Source organism: Talpa occidentalis, unplaced genomic scaffold, assembly GCF_014898055.3.
Source record: "Talpa occidentalis isolate TD23 unplaced genomic scaffold, MPIMG_talOcc4v2.1 talOcc4.2, whole genome shotgun sequence".
Classification (NCBI taxonomy): Eukaryota; Metazoa; Chordata; class Mammalia; order Eulipotyphla; family Talpidae; genus Talpa; species Talpa occidentalis.
This window is the reverse complement of record NW_023602073.1, coordinates 110,071,625-110,091,343: the sequence shown is the minus strand read 5'-3', so window position 1 is coordinate 110,091,343 and position 19,719 is coordinate 110,071,625. Positions and strand designations below refer to the sequence as shown.

General features: G+C 41.1%; 1 protein-coding gene across 4 annotated transcripts in view; it reads right to left on the bottom strand.

Annotated features, from left to right (window-relative positions):
- The window catches only part of FOXO3 (forkhead box O3), a 127,044-nt gene that overhangs the window by 8,679 nt on the left and 98,646 nt on the right, over positions 1 to 19,719 (bottom strand). For 3 of the 4 annotated variants that reach the window (XM_037520185.2, XM_054699080.1, XM_054699081.1), the window contains one exon: positions 13,463 to 14,898. In XM_037520185.2, coding sequence (XP_037376082.1) covers positions 13,498 to 14,898 — 1,401 coding nt within the window. In that variant the 3' untranslated portion in view covers positions 13,463 to 13,497. Of the gene's footprint in view, positions 1 to 13,462; positions 14,899 to 16,766; positions 16,839 to 19,719 lie in introns of those variants that run through there. The other variant, XM_054699079.1, reaches the window with a different exon arrangement.

Sequence of the window (19,719 nt, the reverse complement as noted above, 5' to 3'; positions counted from 1 at the left end):
GATGTGGATGGAAAGGGCTTCAGTTTAGATGTGGTTCCTTTGGAACAGGATTTGGTTTTTTTCCTTCACAATAATACTTAATAAACCACAATCTAACCTCACTATGCAATTAGTCATCAGGGGACCACAGTCTCTAAGTCCCGATCCTGACTTACTGTAAGTGCCAAGGGAGACATTGTGAAGTATTACCTAATTCAGATCCCATCCCCCGGTTCCCTTTGGTGTTAATTATTCAGTCATGGAAACCAGTGCATACTGGGAAGGTGACATACTTCATTCCCCAAGTACAGAGGCAGAGCAGGCAACTTGCTTTAATGCAGGGGCTATGTTAGCACAGGAGGGAAGAAGGCAGAGGGCACCTTACAAGCCCCAACATGGCATCATTCTAAGCAGACCAGGGTATCAGCTCTCAAGCCAGCAACAGGAGGCCCACACTGGGCAGTCTACAGCAACAACAAGTAACAACCTCCAGGCCAAATACCCATTCCCTCAGCAACAGGCCCAGAGTCTTCAGAGAACTACATCATTAAAGAGGTTGTGTGCTGACAGTTACTCTTCCCTCTCTACAGGATGGGGTTGGGGCCATGTGTGGGGCTATGCCCCAAAGCCTCTGCCACCCAGCTCCATGCCATGCCCCCCACCCAGGCTGCTCAGGAAGGGGACTTTGTGCCTAGTAGCTGAGCCCAGAGAGGCCCAGTCCAGTCTGGAGGCAGCCCTCACAGATGACAAGCTTAATAAACTCCCACTCCACAGGAGAGAAAGACAAACATTGTGAGAACATAAAGAAACCAGATGATCTTGAACAGAAATAAAAAGGAACACCAGAATCACCATTCACTAAGAAAATGTTAGATTAAAAATAATCATAAAGAAGCAGCCACTCATCTGCCTCAGAATTGTAACTACTCTTTGGCGGCTCAGTGTTTGCGAGTGTTTATCTAACTCCATCAAGAGCTGAACAAGTAAGGGGGCATGATAAATGATGCAAGCAGCTACAGGGCTGAGAACTGAATGATGCTTAGGCTGGATACAAGTTTTAAGGATTTCAACGCAGCACCCATTATTCTTACATTGTTTAAAGATGCTTAAGTTAACCCTGAGGTTTATGTACACATACTGATGCCCTTTTAAATTTAAAAACACATCAGAGATTAAGTAAAACATCTGGAAAAAAGGGGAAGCATACAGCTGAAGGGAATTACAGCCATCACTTTGCAGTTATTAGGCAACAGGCCAACTACCAATAAACATGTAAATGCTGTCAGGTCCCACCAGTGACTTTCATTAATAAGGAGAAGATCCCCTCCCAATCCAATAAATCAGTCTGAAATGAGGCTGTTGATGCAAGGAAAATGAAATGGGGAGACCAAATGATGAGGCCCATTCTAAAAATATCTAGGGATGCTGTCATCTGGTCTCTGGTGAGAGTAAGTCCCTCTATAATCTTGGCATCTGTAGGGAAGACAAGTTTCTGCCTAATTATCACCACTAAATCACATGATATTCTAAGAAGGGCAACGCCTCCAAAAAACTACACAAAACATAACAATCCCAATCAACTTTAATCTGGGAATAAAACATAAATGTTCCTACTGCTGTCCTCCCACAACTTAACTCCACCGTGACAAATTTGGATTTTTCAGTACTGTTTTATTTTCTTGGCAGAAAAGAAAGGAACAGGACCCTAATACTAACTATGATATGGAAGGAAAAAGAAAAAGTAGGAGGAAATTCTCACAAATGCACGAAGGTTACCCACTGCTTTCCTTATATACCTTGACAAATACTGCCAATGTGCATTTTAGACACTGAATATAGCTTATGAAGGAAACAGAACAAGCATGAAGTTCTGGCTGGGCTGGAGGTGAAATTCATATTCAGTTGAGGAGCCTCCCTAAACAAAAGTTAAACTTACTGGTTTTGTCTTTCTAATAGGCTCTGATGCGTTCTAATGTAGCATCAGAGCTATATTATTAGATTGATGAGGATGTTTCAGGGAAGCTTAAAACAAGAAGCTTTTTATGGCAAAGGTGACACTCAGATACTGGAAAGACACTCAGTTATTCACACTATTAAAAAAATAAAAGCTGCAAAGAAATGGAAAAACATCCCCTGCTCATGGATTGGAAGAATAAACATTATGAAAATGGCCATCCTACCAAAAGCAATATACAGATTCAATGCTATTCCAATGAAAATTTCAATGTCATTCTTCAAAGAAATAGAACAATTATTGATGAAATTCATATGGAATCACAAAAAACCCCGAATAGCCAAAGCTCTCCTGAAAAAAAAAGAAGGGAATGGAGGCATCACACTCCCAGACTTCAAACTATACTACAAAGCCATAATCATCAAAACTGCATGGTATTGGAACAAGAACAGACATACAGACCAATGGAATCGAATAGAAAATCCAGAAATAAACCCACAGATTTATGGTCAACTAATCTTTGACAAAGGAGCAAAGACTATGCATTGGAGCAAAGAAAGTTTGTTCAATAAATGGTGCTGGGAAAACTGGGTCGCTACATGCAAAAGAATGAAGCTTGACTACTACCTCACACGATACACAAAAATCACCTCAAAATGGATTAAAGAACTAGACATAAGACCTGAAACCATAAAATACATAGAAGGAAATAGAGACGAAACACTACGTGATTTGCACATCAAAGACATCTTTACAGACATCACCCAAAGCAGTGATAGTGAAGGCAAAGATAAACAGCTGGGACTACATCAAATTAAAGAGCTTCTGCACAGCAAAAGAGACAATAACAAAAACAAAGAGAAACCCCACCAACTGGGAGAACATTTTTGCACACAACACTAATGATAAAGGACTGATCACAAAAATCTGCAAAGAGCTGATGAGACTCAACAACAAAGAAAATCATCCCGTCAAAAAATGGGCAGAAGAGCTAAAAAGAAACTTCTCTGAAGAGGAAATGCAAATGGCCAACAAGCATATGAAAAAATGTTCAACATCACTTGTAATCAGGGAAATGCAAATCAAAACTACCATGAGATACCATCTTACACCAGAGAGAATGGCACATATTAAAAAAACTAGCAACAACAAATGTTGGCGAGGGTGTGGAGAAAAAGGAACTCTTCCGCACTGTTGGTGGGAGTGCAAACTGGTCCAACCACTATGGAGAGCTGTGTGGAGATTTCTGGAGGACCTACTAAACATAGTGCTTCCATATGATCCAGCAATTCCACTCCTAGGTATTTACCCAAAGGACACAGAAACATCAATTCCAAGGAACACCTGCACCCCTATGTTTATAGCAGCTCTATTTACAATAGCTAAGCTTTGGAAACAACCCAAATGCCCAAAAACAGATGACTGGATCAAGAAGATGTGGTACATATATACCATGGAATATTACTCAGCATTCAAAAAAGATAAACACATACAATTTGCAGCAACATGGATGGAGCTGGAAGGGATCATGCTCAGCGAAATAAGCCAGAAAGAAAAAGAAAAATACCAGATGGTCTCACTCATAGCAGGAATCTAGAAAACTTAAATAAGGGACCAGGAAAATGAGTAACTATAAGAAAGTGAAAATCAAAATCAACAAAAAACTATGAACCAGAGACACTTTTTGGGGGGTGGAGGGGAGGGAGGGGAGGGATTGGGGTCAGAATGTGGGGGTTGCAATTGTATGGGGAATATAAAAATAAAATTTATTATTAAAAAAAAATGAAAGCTGAGTTTATGTAAAAGCTTGTCTAAGTACTTATCTTTCTGCTGTCACCCAGTAATCCCTGGGCTTTTTCAAGGTGGCAGCCTATCTGTGAAGACTGGTGACAAGCCGCTCAAGAGCCCTTTGCCTTATGACACTTCAAAACCTGGACCTAGTGTGAACTGCCCTTCCAGCCAGCCTGTGTGCCATGCTGATTAAACACAAAAGAAGAAACATCCACGCCTGTCACAGCTGAGGGGCAAAGAGCAGGGATTACTTGCAGAGAGGCACTGCCTTTTCTGTTGCTTAAACTGCAGGGATTACTGATGGTGAAAGTAAGTTTGACTTAAGAATATCCTATTTCTGTCTTTATACTGGGACAGGGATTATGTTAACCAATATACTTTGTGTACCCAGAGTTAAATATGGTGATTGACAAGGCAGAAATATATATATATATAAGTATTGTTAACAGCAAAGTTGCAGAGACTTTCTATTTTTTAAAGATTTGTAAAGTCTGAAACCAATTAAGAATAGAATTTAAGAAGACATTCTTTCAAGGAATAGATTTCAAGGCAAAAATCTTTAAGGGCCATTTGGATCCTCCCTGGACTAGAGGTTGTTGTTTTTTTAAAGGTTTATTTATTGATGCATACAAAAGCTGGGGTACAGGCCAGAGGTGTGGGGGGTGAGAGGATTCACCAAAGACAGTGGGGAGCAGAACAGGCGGACTGAGTGAAATACACTGCTGAGGGTAGCAGCAGGTGAGTCAGGATAGGTCTGCTGAGCCAAGTGGGTAGCTGCCAGGCCGGCCGGGGGATTAAACTCATGCTGCAGTGGCTGCAGAAGCTTCATAGGTTGCATCTTAACCCCTTGCACCACCAGGGAGGCCCTGGACTAGAGGTTATTTTAACCTTAATTATAATACCAAAAACCATAGTTGGATTAAACTATTTGGGGCACCATGCTCATCCAGATTTACTTTCCACCAAGGCTGCAGGGAACAAACCTTCCGGGTCAGTCAGATGGGTCAGGTTCTGTCACATTTTGCCTGGATTCCTCTTCTCCCCACCCATGTGAATCACACCAATGCATTCAGAGGGCCCCTCCAGCCCCACCTTCTCCAAAGGGTCCACTACTCAAGCTCCTAAGCCACTCACCTGGCATCTAACCATACAGTGCTTGGAGTGGTTACTTTTTTACAATGAGCTTCCAATATGTCCAACTGCTTGAAAGCAAATCACATGCATATGTAGCACCTATTTTAAAATGACTGAGACATGGCATTTTTCCTCAAGCAGCATAAATTCCAGTCAGGGAAGCAAAATTTTCCTGATGTATCAAGCAGCCTGGAAAATTGACATACAGAATGGAGAAGCAATAAAGGTTGGCTGAATGAATCAACACCACAGTCCTCTCTTCCCCTCTGCCAATCCTAATACTTAACACTCTTCAAGAGTTAAATCTCCCAAAAGTATTTTAGACCTACTCACATTTGCCAAGGCTTCATCTTATTTAAATCCAGACAGAATCTACTGCTGTGGAGCAAGATCTAGAATTTTAATGCCTTTTTTGGTGGGAGGGAGGGGGGAGCTAAAACCAGCTAAAACTCTGGTTTCTTGTAAGATGTAATCATCTATAGATGAATATAAAGAACAATTTTGCTGTGTGGAGATTTCTGGACCTACTAAACATAGAGCTTCCATATGATCCAGCAATTCCACTCCTAGGTATTTACCCAAAGGACACAGAAACATCAATTCCAAAGAGCACCTGCACCCCTATGTTTATAGCAGCACTGTTTACAATAGCTAAGCTTTGGAAACAACCCAAATGCCCAAAAATAGATGACTGGATCAAGAAGATGTGGTACATATATACCATGGAATATTACTCAGCATTCAAAAAAGATAAACACATGCAATTTGCAGCAACATGGATGGCGCTGGAAGGGATCATGCTCAGCGAAATAAGCCAAAAAGAAAAAGAAAAATACTGGATGATCTCACTCATAGCAGGAATCTAGAAAACTTAAATAAGGGACCAGGAAAATGAATAACTATAAGAAAGTGAAAATCAGAATCAACAAAATACTATGAACCAGAGACACTTTTGGGGGGCGGGGGGCGGGAGGGGAGGGATTGGGATCAGAACGGGGGGGGGTTGCAATTGTATGGGGAATATAAAAATAAAATTTATTATTTAAAAAAAAAGAACAATTTTAATATTTAACTCATTTAATTTTTAAAAAACTACTAATTAACAACAGTATGTTTTTTAATAAAAAATTCCACTACTTCCTACCCTTTCTGTTTATCTTACCATACACATCATTTACTCTCAGTATCCAAATTAAGAGTCTTGCTACTCTAACTCTCAAATTGCTGTTATTGTTAAAGTGATTCACCATATACATACAAAAGAGACCCACAGTCCAGGAGGAAGTGCTCAGAGCCATAAACCATGACCTGAATATCACAATGTTTATGTTTGCTGGGTGTGGTCCTTTCCTGTGTAACTCTTGAGTGCATTTACTGGCTGGGGAGAGGTGGAGCTACAATTGGGAGTGCATGTCTTTAAGGCTGCGATGTGCCAGATCCCTCCATTGGATACAAGTGTACTTAGGTAAAGAGTCTGACCATCTACAGGTTCTACTCCAGTATAGAAGGGAGGGGTCTCTAAAGTTGTCTTTTCCTGCTTTAGATAGACAGAGTTTGGAGAGGCCGTCTAACTTTTCCAAAAGTGATTCTGAAATTGAAAGTGCAAAATCAGCTCTTTTAGTTCCACAAATAGTCTAAAGCACTCATCCACCTATAAGGTAGGTCCAGGACCTGCAGGTGACACAGATGGTGGTCGAGATGCAACAACCACACAAGCGTAACTGAGGGAAGAAACCAAGAAAGAACTGTAAAGAGGGTCTGCAGGGTGGTTCCAAGATTGACAGAAAGACAAAGGACTGTCCTAAAGTCAGCTGTCTGAATAAGATTCCAGGAATGAGATAAATCTTCATCTTGTCAGAAATCAAATCAAACACCCCCCAAGAAAACCAAAATCCTATGGTTCAGACTTCTTTCATTAGAAAGAGATGTGTGTGTGTGTGTGTGTGTGTGTGTGTGTGTGTGTGTCTGGAATAACCCTCTGAACTCTTCATTGCAACTAAGTGATTCTTATCACTTAATAAATATCATAGATATCAGCAAAAAAAGCTTATTAAAAAAACAGAACATGTAGAATTACAGAGTAAGGTCCATGTCTATTAATGGGAGAGAAAGAAACAAAGCAAAACACCTGCAACCCAGTAGCCTGTCAGAGAGCTGTGGGTTTCAGTTCCATACTTGGTCCTGGCTTCATTGGGAGGAAAGCTCTGGGAGAACAGTCCATTTGCTCTGGGTTACACTGAGCTCAGAGTTGGAAGAGAGCTTAAGGATACAATGACCAGATTTTCTGAATCCAAGGTGGTGGGATTATGTTAGTCCCAAAGGAGGATGGCCACCAGATTGTGCGAGGGGTGTTATGGGTCCACTGCCAGGCCACTGCCCACATCATGCTACTTATTGTGTGATAATCTTTCTGCTCCCAGAAGCCTGAAGAGGAACTGGAGCAACTTTATTTCTCTGTGTGGCTTGGATGCCCTGCCAAGGGAGGGGAAGATCAGATTCCCAGGCTCGCTCCCAACAGGCACCCAAGGAGAGATGACTCTATGTACTGCATACAAACCTCCTGCCTCCATCTGGGGCAGAAGTTCCCTTTGTTGGTGGGGAGAAAAGTATCTCTCATAGATACCCCCAAATTGATAGGCAAGACTCTAAGGGACATCAAAGGTAACTGCAATACCTTTTTAATGAAAAAGCCCTGATTGATTCTAGTTTATTGAGGAAATTAGTTGCTCTTCCTGTCTACAGTGTAAGACCTAAGTGTCTTGGCTGCTTTCTTTATTCCGCATTAATCTCTAGTCATTTTAAATATCAATAAACATTAAATATTTTTTCAAAAAGTTGTCAAGAAACATTAGCCTGTATCAGAACTAGTCTTTACACGAGCTCTGTGAGGTCACTGTTCATTTAAACTCCATTTTACAGATAAGCAAACTGAGACTCAAAGATGAGTGACTTGACTTGACACAAAGCCACAAAAATGGTGGCCTTCTGCCACCCTCCCACAGATTCTCTGCCATGTCACACAGATGTTATTTAACTTGGAGGGGGTTGCAGAGAAGGCATTTTTAATCCACGGTTTCCCTCAGGGCAGAGCCCCAGAGACAGGGAGCTGAAGTGTGTGGGTGGCTCATGTTCAACTGTGATAAATCAACTCTAAGAATCAAACATAAACTAAGGCAAGGTCCTGCAGGGCTTTTAACAAAAAACCAGCAACTGGACCTAGTTTAAAGTCTGTCCTATTAATGTGGATCTCCTGAAATGGTAGATCCATGTTTATATTTCTTAAACAAAAACCGGAAGGACAGACAGTTGATAATGAGAAAGGAGGAGGACAAAGCGGGGGTCCTAGAAACGAGCATGTATGGTTGTCACATACCCACGGGTCTTTGTTCCAACCCTCCGTCTAAGTTTTTTCCTCCACCTCAAAAGGTCACCACCACAAGCACTGTTTCCATCTTTCCAAGCACACCATGCATACCTTGAGGTGAGGCACTACTTTGTTGACCTCCATCCCCTGTGCCAGTACACTACAGATCCTCGATTAATGAATTTTCTTAATTCAGGCTTCTTTTAAGAACTTCTACCATTCTGCCAGGCAGCTAGTCCATTCAAAAGTAGAACCCACTCCAAGACTGAGAAAGGCTTGATATATGACAAGGGTGTACCAAAAACTCAGAGAGAGGAAAGAGGCAATGAACTAAAGAACTCATAGTTCACAAAAGGGGTGGTGACTTATTTCATCAAAACTTTAGGGCAAGATCTCTTAAGGATGTGCCTTTGAATGGTATTACTATGTATGGTTCCTTGGTTTAGGAACCAATGGTAGTCCTATGGTTTAGGAACACTACATACAATCCAACACTAGAAATTTCACAACATATACATTAACTTTTAAGCTTTGAGAAGTCTTGCTGGAAACAACCGTATTTCACTTTAACATGGTATTCCTCAAACATTTGACCACAGAATCCATTTTCTACTTCATACCCAAAAATATATTAATGATTTAGTATTCTGTCATCCATGGAACCTCTAAACATCTAAACTGTCATTAATATGCAAACAAAATTTTGATTCATTTTATTGTTTGAAACTCTAAACTGCAAAGTAATCTGGAGGATGAGGAAAGCAATGTTTGTTTGGAAACCAAATTGAGTAGATCAACAAAACCAGGGGGAATTGGGTGCTATCTCTTGCAGAGTGCGGAGTCTCCATTTTTGGAATAAAACCCAGTGTGAAAAACATGGGTCCCCACGAAATTGGGGAAGAGAAAAAGTCAGCAAACATCCTACCTGTCTACAAAGCCACAGTGGATGGATAGGCCACAGTGGATGGCAATGACACAGAACTGGATCGTGACAAGACTTTTTCAACTATCTCTATACAGAAAGGTAAGTTTGTGAAAAGCACAGGTGGCACCAGGCAGAAGACTCTACCTGTAGAAAATGTTGTGTATGAGATGTTGAGTACTGAGCATTATGAGCTCTCTAAAAAGAAGCATTTAACAGGAAGTTAACATTTACAAAAATTATCAGTAGAAATTCTGGTCATCTTTGCCTCACTTATTTCTGTTCCACATAAGCTCTGTGGCCAAAAGAGACCTTGCAGAAAGCCATTTATAACCACAGCCGCTTAAAACAAGAGTCACTCAGGCTCTATCACCATGCTCAGCAGAGTAGCCAGAGGTGCCGTGACGCATCATAAAACCAGCAGGCCCCAGAAGAAAAGCCTTAGTGCTCGATGTCACTGCTCTCCAGGGAGAAGAATGTATGTAAGGAATGCACCAGCCTCTGCACAGAAAACCCCTTTTCACAGCTGTGTCAATTTTCCTTTACTGTTGTCAGCACTAAAAAGATCCAGACAGCCATTCTCTCCATGAATGACAGTTCAGACTTCAGGCTTTTTAAAAAGGTAAGAATAAGATCCCTGCAGATGTAGAACTCTTGAGCCTGATGTAGTATAACCAAAGACTAGGCTACCACCATAAGTGCAAGTGACTATAGCCTCCATGCAATACACAGATTCGTATTTGCCATCTACTACCTGAAACAGTCTGAAAAGTCTACATCAAGATAAAAACATGACAAAAATAGCCTATATTTGGTTAGAATTAGTCTTACTACCCCAATACAAATATTTAAAGATGTAATAGAATCACAACATTTAAACATGGGTGTAACAAGCATCAAAAGATTTACTCTTTCTGGGAAGTAGCCTGCCTAAAAATTTGCAATGGCTTCTGACACAGGAGTCTGGTTTTCCACCCTGGTGTACTACTGTGTTTATTTGTAATTGCATAGCATCACATAATTCTCTACCAGGGGCATGCCAGACAGAATGGTAGGTTTCAGGTTTAAAATTAAATATGCTATGCCCCTTTAAAACTCAATGATTCTGTCCTCTTTTGACAGATGAGGAACGTAAAATTCTAAGAGACTCGTTAGTGACGTGGCCAGTGGCAGAAACAAGAAGAAAACTACACCTCCTTTTTTTCTCTATCGGGGCTTTTCCTGGTTGATATTTTCCAGTCTTGTCCTAAAGAAGTTGAAACAAAAGTAAGTGCTGGGCTGCTCCCAAATGGGGTCTCCAAATGCCAGAAGATGAAGATGAACACAAGAGTTTGTGAATTTAGGCATCTTTTGATCAAAACTACAGTCAGACTAAAGTTGCTTTCCCTTCAAGAGGGGACACATGTCAAGCTCAGGAGTGCTTACTGGAAGCTCAGTCTAGCATCCACCACACTAGCTCAAGGACATCTCTGCTACCAATTTATAAGTGTGTGCACCAAGCTTTATGAGTGTCTGAGGGAAGACAGTGCCCAATGCACCCCAGCAGCTGGCATTCATTAACAGGTATGGCTATTTTTTCCTTTCCCTGATAGACCCACAGGTCAAAAGATTTTACACACATTCTAAAATGAATGACATGTGTGAAACACACAGCTCTCCAGAGAAGTATCTTAACATAGCTTTCTGCAAGACTGTCTGTCAACTGGACAGAACTGTTCCATTAACTCCACAACAAGATCAGACCCATTCTGGGTCACATGACCTTTAGTTAGCAAGCTGGGGAGTGAATCTGGAGAACATTATTGATCACTGCTTTAAAAAAAAAAAAAGGCCATGCCAAGAAAACCATTACAGAACAACTCTTGGGAAGCTGGGGTGGCTTAATTTGGGAGAAGTGAGGTTTGAGGTTGTGGCCTCAGGCTTGTTTTGTGAATTTAGGGACAAGTGTCTTCAACAAAGTGACAGCCACAAGTTAAATTTAAACATAAAGAATATATCTTAGGTCATATATTTCTGGCTGTTTAGAGGAACTATTCGTTCCAAAGCAAAATGGACCTCCTAAACCTAGAAATCAAACCCTGCACCACTCAAATCCCCCCAGTGTCTTTAGGATGCTTCTCTTAGCGCATATTGAGCTAATTTACTGTCATGAAAATTTGGTGACTTTTCATTTTTAACATTTTAATTCTCAAAGCCACCTCCCCCAAAATGTTCTGAGAAAAGATGACTATATAACCTTAAGGTTTTATATTAGGGCATAATAATAAAATGCATTATCCCCAAAGCAGTTATTTATTATCAAGCTCATAATTCATTAAACTTATTTTTAGAACTGAAATAATTAAATCTTCCTTAAAATATTTTTGTACAACCTCTTAGAATTACACATACCAAAGAAAGGTCTGATATTTCAAACTACATTTGAAAAATCAAACAAAAGTGCTAGTACATTTTCTTCTGGACTTATTTTTAATGAACCAGAAAGTGGTCTCCTTACAACTACAACAAAATGAAAACTTATTTGAATCTTTAGTAGCCAAAGTCATATTCCTCTTCTTAAAGGAAGATATAAACTATTTATTCTTATAAAAGCCAGATACCTAAATGTCTCAAGGCAAGTGTCCACCAGTCCAAGTCTTGGTATGGCACTGAATAGGCTGGCATGGAAGTATGTTACCCTATTTAGCTTCCATTACAGTCTTTTTACCATCTCAAGGGCTATTAAATGACTTAAAACAGATGTTTGGGTTCCATTAGGGCCTGCTTTTGCCTGGGAAAGCTGAGAAGCTTTAGCATCACAACACTCTTGACATTCCCCTTTCTATAACTACCCGGGAGCTGGACTGAGCTCACCATGGGAGACCCTTGTAATTCTTTCACCAGGGCAGAGGGTTAAAGAAGGCTCAGGATTTTATGGCTATGAATTCCACTTTTATACTTTTTAAAGAAGGGTATAAGTAACTTGCTGAGATTTAAAAATTTTAAAAGGAGCTGGAGCACAGAAGAGCCCTTTGACTATGGGAGGGTCTGGGGGGTGCAGACCTATTATCAGAAGACCCCACTGTTGACTTTACTTCTTGAGGAGAGTTGCAGGGCAGGCTTGTGTAACCACCACTCTGACTTCAGTTCAGAGCACCTCCTATTTTTTAACACTTAGAGAAAATTAGCAAGAAATATTATGGTTCAAGTCATTCAAGAAATATAGATTGTGGATCTAGCTGTATGATCTTGGGGCAAATAATCCAACCTCTCTGGATTCTTTGCCTAGTCATTTGTCAGTCAGTACGTTTACCTAATTACATTGTAGATATTTCAGCCACTACACTTCTACAAAGCACTTTCACATACTTCATTGCCTTTGATTCTTGCAATGACCCTGTGAAGTAACAGGGACTATTATCCTCATTTTATAAAACTAGAAATTGAGACTCAGAGGTTAAGTGATATACTCCAGAGAATAGAAGTGGGGCTGAATCATAAACTCCTGATTCCCAATCAAAGGCTACATCGTATTGTCTGAACCTTCTGGTTCCAACAGTATTAAGACGCCACAACTTAGAAAATGTCTGTTATCATTCACAATTCACGCACTGTTTGAAACCTGACAGTATTAATGGGCCAAGAAGCACACGTAAGTGCTCCCTTTAACAAACTTCTGTTTTCAATTTAATTCTTTTAAATGTTTTAAGTGAATTTTAAATGTTTAGATGCCAAGCATTAACAATTAATAAAGACGCTTAGTACTATGGTGAAGAATCTAACAGAATCTTACTTCTGGTGGAAAAATGCATATAAAAGAGTTCAGAGTAAATATTGTACAGTTAAATTAGAAGCAAATCATTACTTTACTGGGAAAAAAAAGATGAAGGACTCTTAACACCAAAGACTGAAAAAGTAATGTTGGACCTGAGAGTTTTTCTAAAAAGTTGATATGTTGGGCTCCTTAACCTTGACATTTGGGACCCAAGTTCCCCCTCCTTGCCTCTAGCCTCATCCATCCAGGAAGTAGGCAGAGGTCAGCAAGGATGACTGCCCATAAAGAAGAATGAAATCTCAGAAAGAGTAAAAATGTGTTTCTTTTCCTGGCAGTAAAATTTTTGAGCTGTTAGCAAATTGTGGGGAGGGGCACTGATAGCCCTGTTTACTTTGTAGGTATGTTACACAACTCGCAGATGAACTGACTGGGAGCCATGAAATTGTGCAGCACTGTTCCATGGGTCTCAATTTTCCAATGTGGATTAAAGTGCAAAGTAAGAGACAGATTCCCCTCTAGGTATCCCCACCTTGTTATTGTTATGCCATAGCAATGGGCACTGACCTGCTTTGCCCACTTCCCCTTTCCTCAGTGATCCTTCAGCCTGGAACCCAGCTCTGAGATGAGGCCTGCTTAGCACCAGTGAAGCTCCCCACGTTCAAACCAACAACGTTCTGTGTGGAGATGAGGGAATCAAAGTTAAAATCCAACCCATCAGCATCCATGAGTTCGCTACGAATAATGGACTCCATGTCACATTCCAAGCTCCCATTGAACATGTCCAGGTCCAAGTCGCTGGGGAACTTCTCATGGCCCATGACAGGAAGGTTTGCACTAGTTGAGTACAAGGAGGAGCCTGAGAGAGAGTCCGAGAGGGTTTGCATAGACTGGCTGACAGGAGACTGCTGCTGGTGTTTGGCTGACCCAAGGCTGCTGGAGTCGCTCAAGCCCATGTTGCTGACGGAATTCGACAAGGCACGGCTGCCACCAAGAGCACCCTGGGTTTGGTGCTGGTGGTGGAGCAAGTTCTGATTGACCAAACTCCCCTGGTTAGGTTGGGCAGCAAAGGACATCATTGGGTCATTGCGAAGCATCACGTTCCGGCGGGAGTTCTGGGCAGACACAGCGGTGCTGGCCTGAGACATCAAGGGGTCTGACTGGGTCATCATGACATCGCTGTGACTGAGTGAGTCCGAAGTAAGCAGGTCCTGGAGTGTCTGGTTGCCATAGTGTGACATGGAAGAGAAGGTAGCTGGCTTGTTCTCTTGGATGGTCTGCATGGGAGACTGGCGCAGAGAATTCAGAGACGAGGGTCCAAACACCGTACTGTTAAAGGAGCTGGTTGGAGAGCCCAGGCCGGAGCCCTTGGTGGTGTAGGGGAAGCTAGAGCTCCGCTGCATGAGCCCTCCAGTGGGTGATGGCTGGGATGATGGGAGCGTGATATTATCCAGCAGATCATCCATGAGATTATCAGCCAGCCCATCATTCAGATTCATGGTACCCGCCATGTCGGTGAGCCGTGGCAGCTCCACATTGCATGGCTTGCTTACAGAGGGTGAGAGGCTGGCTGAGTTGCTGTAGAGCATGGGGGAGAGTGGCGCGTCATCATCCTGGACATCATCCAACTCTGTGCTCGCCAGGATGGGTGACAGGCGGCCACTGACCGTGCTGGCATTGGAATTGGTTCGTGAGCGGAAGTCGGTCCAAGCATCCAACTCATCACTGCTGCGGGAGGTGGGGCTGCCAGGCCACTTGGAGAGCTGGGAGGGACTGTCATCTGCTGACTCGGGGGCTGTCTGCAGGGCTGCCTTCTTCTTGGCTGCACGGCCACGGCTCTTGGTGTACTTGTTGCTGTTGTCCATGGAGACAGCCCGCCGTCGGGGTGCCTTCCCACTCTTCCCTCCATCAGGGTTGATGATCCACCAGGAGCTCTTGCCAGTTCCCTCATTCTGGACCCGCATGAACCGGCTGTGCAGCGACAGGTTGTGCCGGATGGAATTCTGCAGAGAGAGAAGGAAAAATTGAAGACTATGAGCCAGGATGGTCCAAATGTGAGCACCTAGAAAAACAGTTAATCAGGTAACTAATTTTTTTAATAGGCTCCTTTAGTTTTCCAAGGCTTAAAAAAATTTGCATGACCCTTCTTGGCTCAGAATTAAATGGCAACACATCAGTGGCAGGTTTCATATCTAGGAACTGGAAAATGGCATCATATCTGGGAGACATGGGAATATATAAACTCACTGACATTGTTTTTCCCAAATTCCTGTGTTGCTGTCCTTTCTGTAATTATAATTCCCATACTGAAGGTCACATTTGTAAGTGAGTACCATATCACTTTCTCCCTGTACTTTGCAACAAACATTCCTGGCTTTCTAAGGGTAATTAATCATCTGGAGGGGGACTCTTTTCATGGCACCCTCTCCCACTAATGGGAAGCATCATCAACCTTTTCCTAACCATGTCTACTAACTCAGAACTGGTGTGGATTTTTAGCTGTCCTTTCTATGGCTCCATCTCCTCCTGCTACAATATCTGTATAGCAGGCATCAGAAAAAAAGAAGGAAAAAAGGGGGAGAGTAGGATTTGCTGAGTTGACAGAAGCAGGTAAGTCAGAAAAATTCTACCTAATTTATACTGATACTCCCTCCTCTTAAGGCATATGGTCTGAGCATAGTAACTTCCTTCTAAGGAACACAATATGGAAACGGGAAAAGCTTACAGTGGTGAAACCTGGCAAACAGCTTCAAGCCAGATGATCAGGGCAACATCAACAGGGGTAAATCATGTTAATAGTATGTACTCTTGATATGATGTGATGAAATACGGCACCTTGCTCTATGGTCTTCCATCACCTCAGTTTAATCATGAGAAAAACAACAGACATTCCCAATTAAGGGACATTTTTAATATGCCTGTTCAATGTTCCTTAAAACTATCACATGCTCTATCAAAAGAGCCATGAGGAGCTTAAGGAGACATGATTGCCTGTTTTCAAATGCAATGTGGTATCCTGGATGGGATGTGGAAACAGAAAAAGGACAACAGGGAAAAATAAGGAAATCTGAATGAAGTAGGGACATAGTTAATACTAATGTATCACTATAGGTTCATTAGTTGAAACAATCACTATAAGATATAACAAGAGATGGTATAAGAGAACTCTCTGGACTAGATTTATAACGTCTGTGTAATTGAAAACTATTCTAAAATAAAAAGTTTATTAAAGAAAAAGTAATAGGGCAAAATATTCTCAAAATCTTAATGTCTATACTCATTTTTCAGAATCCTGATTAGTAGATAAACCCAGCTGACAGGAATGACCCAGATCCAGTCCCACCATTGCCATTAACCAAGCATGTGAATGTGAGCAAATCTTTGAATTGGTTTATAACAACTTCAATTCTTCATCCTCATTATAGCCATCACGACATTTAAAATATACCTCCCTGACAAGGATGATATATGATAATGTACATCTGGAGTCAGTCACACTACAAGTGAGGCGTTCTCACTGCTATTATAAGGCAGAGTCCATGGTGGAGAGAGCTCAGTGCCGAGAGTATAGATTCAGTCTGGTCTGTAATGCTTCATAAACAGTAATAGAGAAGAGATGATGATAGTCCCCATATCTGGAACAGCAGATCTGCAGGCCAGATAACTTTTTATTTGCAAGTTAAAGACAAAAGATAGTGTCTGATTCTGTATATTAAATATTAACCATCCTAAATGTTAGTTTTTTTTTTTTAAATTGGCAATCACCAACTGTATTTATGTAAAAGATACAAATACATGTGTTCTACCAGAATGTTTAAAAAACAGAGAGTCAGTGGGATTCTGCCATAAGTAAATAACCCAAAATACTCACAATGTTTGCCATGCATGTTTCTATGCAAGAAGGGACCTCAGTTTAGGCTGGGCAAAAATCAGCATCTCTACAATTGCCATAAGGCGCATCTGAAGATGCAAAGAAGAAAACAGACAACATGCTAGGTATATGATGAAACAATGTTGCCCAGGATATATAACTGTGTCCCATTCACTCTTTCATTTTTAATTTTTTAAAAAGATATATTTTATTTATTTATGCATACAAGAACTGGGGTGTAGGCCACAGATGTGGGTGTGGGGAATGAGAAGATTCACTAGAGACAGAGAGGGGAGCAGAACAGGCAGACTGACTGAAATACACTGCTAGGGGGAGCAGCAGGTGAGACAGGAGAGGTCTGCTGCCCCATGTGGGTTAGCTCCCTGGCCAGGATTGAACTTATAAAGTAGTAGCTGGCGATAGCCTGATAGCATTGAGACGTTAACCTCTGTGCCATAAGGGAGGCCTCTTTTTCATTCTTTTAAAAGAATAATGGCATAGTTAACTAATAATTCAGAAAACACATTTCGTGAAAAAGTAAAACATTTTCTCTATGATATAGATACGAAACATGCTTTTAAAATTCACTCTGCATGATTCAAAAAGCAAGCAAGTACAAGGTAGTTCTACTGAGTACTCAGATGATTAGATATATAAAACAAAAACTTAGAGCAAGCTACCTGGTGAAAAACAGGAAGGTCCTGAGGCAAGAGGGACACTGGTCAGAGCTTCAAATTTTGCTCTAGATTTTGTAGAGTTCACACTAATATCCAGAATTAACAGAGACCAATCATAAGCATCCAGTTATACATACCCCCTTTAAAAAACATTTAGGGTATAGACTGGGGGAAAAAAAAAACCCAAATTTTACAAATTTCTAAAATGCCTTATATGGATTTTTGTGTAGTTGTCTATTACTGTAACTCTAAACCCCAACAATGTATGTGCGTAATTTTACAAAATTAAAAGCTACAGAAATTAAGCTTCTGTAAGGCCTTGTGTAAAGGAGCTAGAATACCCACTTCTAGGACTGGAACCACATGGGATCAGGGTCCAAGGTCCTAATTGCTAGGCTGAAGAATTAAGAACCAAGCCAATTACAGCACTGTCTGTTACTGGGCTATAGGTTTTTGATTCATTGTCTCTAACCGCCGTAACAAACCTGAAAAGCTGGTATCAGTGCCCTCATCATATATATATGAAGGCTGAGAGAGATTAAATAACGTACATAAGACCACACAGTTATATCTCTACAAAAACTAAAACTGAAATTTGGTTTCTCATCTCCAAACCAATGCTTTCTACAACTCTCATAGGTCTGTCACCAAAGTCTTTATAAGTCATCATTTAATCAGCTAGCCTATCTGTACTAACATTTCAAGAAAAACTTCTAAAAGGATACTAAAGCACAGTCTTATCACTGTAACTCTATTTATGAAATAGGGGTAATAATTTGGGGGGGCCTTTCGTAAAATTAAAAAAAAAATTTTAAAAAAGACAGTCTGCCTTTCAGAAGACACAAACCTGGTAAAGGATTATTATAGCACAAGCTTGTGTGTCCTGAGTCGGCCAACACTGCATTCATTCTAAGGAGAGAATAGTGGATGCTGTCACACAAACCAATGCTAACTCCCTCAGATTCCAAAACGAAACCCCACTTACTAAGTGGGTAATAGTTTCAGAGTCCGATCTTCACTCAGCTCTCATTTTTGAGGTTACTCGTGGCAGAATGCATTCCCTAAGGCATACTGCCTACACAATACCTGGGCAGGTTTTTTTTCCAGTAATATTATGAAGACAATACACACGCCCAAAAATGTGCCAACACTATCCTCATATCATAGTCCTCCATCCCAGCAACCTTCTATCCATATAGGCTGATTGGTCACCATTTATAAAATCCTGAGCTGGGACATCACAGATGAAGGGGGAGCACAGAAAAAGGCCAAAAACTATGGTCCCTCTGTTCAACCCCAGTTCAAATGTGCACTCGCTTTGCCAGGGTCAGATGCCAGAAATATACTCTGCTATGTTCCTCACAGATCCTAATTCTAATCACTGATATCCTGATCTAAATTTCAGTAAAGCAGGAAAAGGTAAAAAAATGACAGAAATGTTATGTTTTCTCATAAATTCCCTGAAAATGAAAGTTAAAGAATAAGATTTCCATAAGATTTCAAACTATTCCTCTCTCACCTCAATATCCCAGGCATGAAGAAATAGAATTTATAGAAAGACAAGTCAATTGCAAAATCCACTTATGATTTATTGTTTTAAGTTCTTTATCTAAAGAACACTCCAGTGCACTGTTTATTTAAAAATATAAAATTATTGGGCCTCCCCGGTGGCGCAGCGGTTGAGCGCTGGGTTGCGAAGCTGCGCGCGGCCTCTGCGGCGCCGGTTCGATCCCCGGCTGCTCCCCAGCCACCGGAGGAGGGTCCCACATGGCGCGCAGACCTCTCCTGCCGCCCGCTGCTCCCCTCAGCAGTGTACTTCGGTCCTTCTGCCTGCTCTGCTCCCCGCTCTGGCTCTGGTGAATTCTCTCGCCCTCCCGCGCTTCTGACTGTACCCAGTGCATGTATAAACAAAACAAACAAAGAAACCAGCAAACAAATAAATAAAGCATGCCTCTATAAAAAAAAAAAAAAAAAAAAAAATAAAATTATTAAAATTGTTCCATGGTTCTCCATTAATTCATATATAATCTTACCAAAACAGTATAAATTTCTAATACGTTTTATTAATTTGGGGGTTGGGGAAGAAAGGTAAAGGAGGAATGGTGTGACAGAAGTAGAATGATTTTTCTAATCACATAAATACACATTTTGAAATACCTTGTGAAGGAGGCTAATATTAACCGGTGGAGGTACTTGGAATGTGGTTATGGTTACATCCCTATGGTGATAAGGAAAATATCACCAAGGAGGTCTCCGACTGTTAGAGCTCAGGGCAT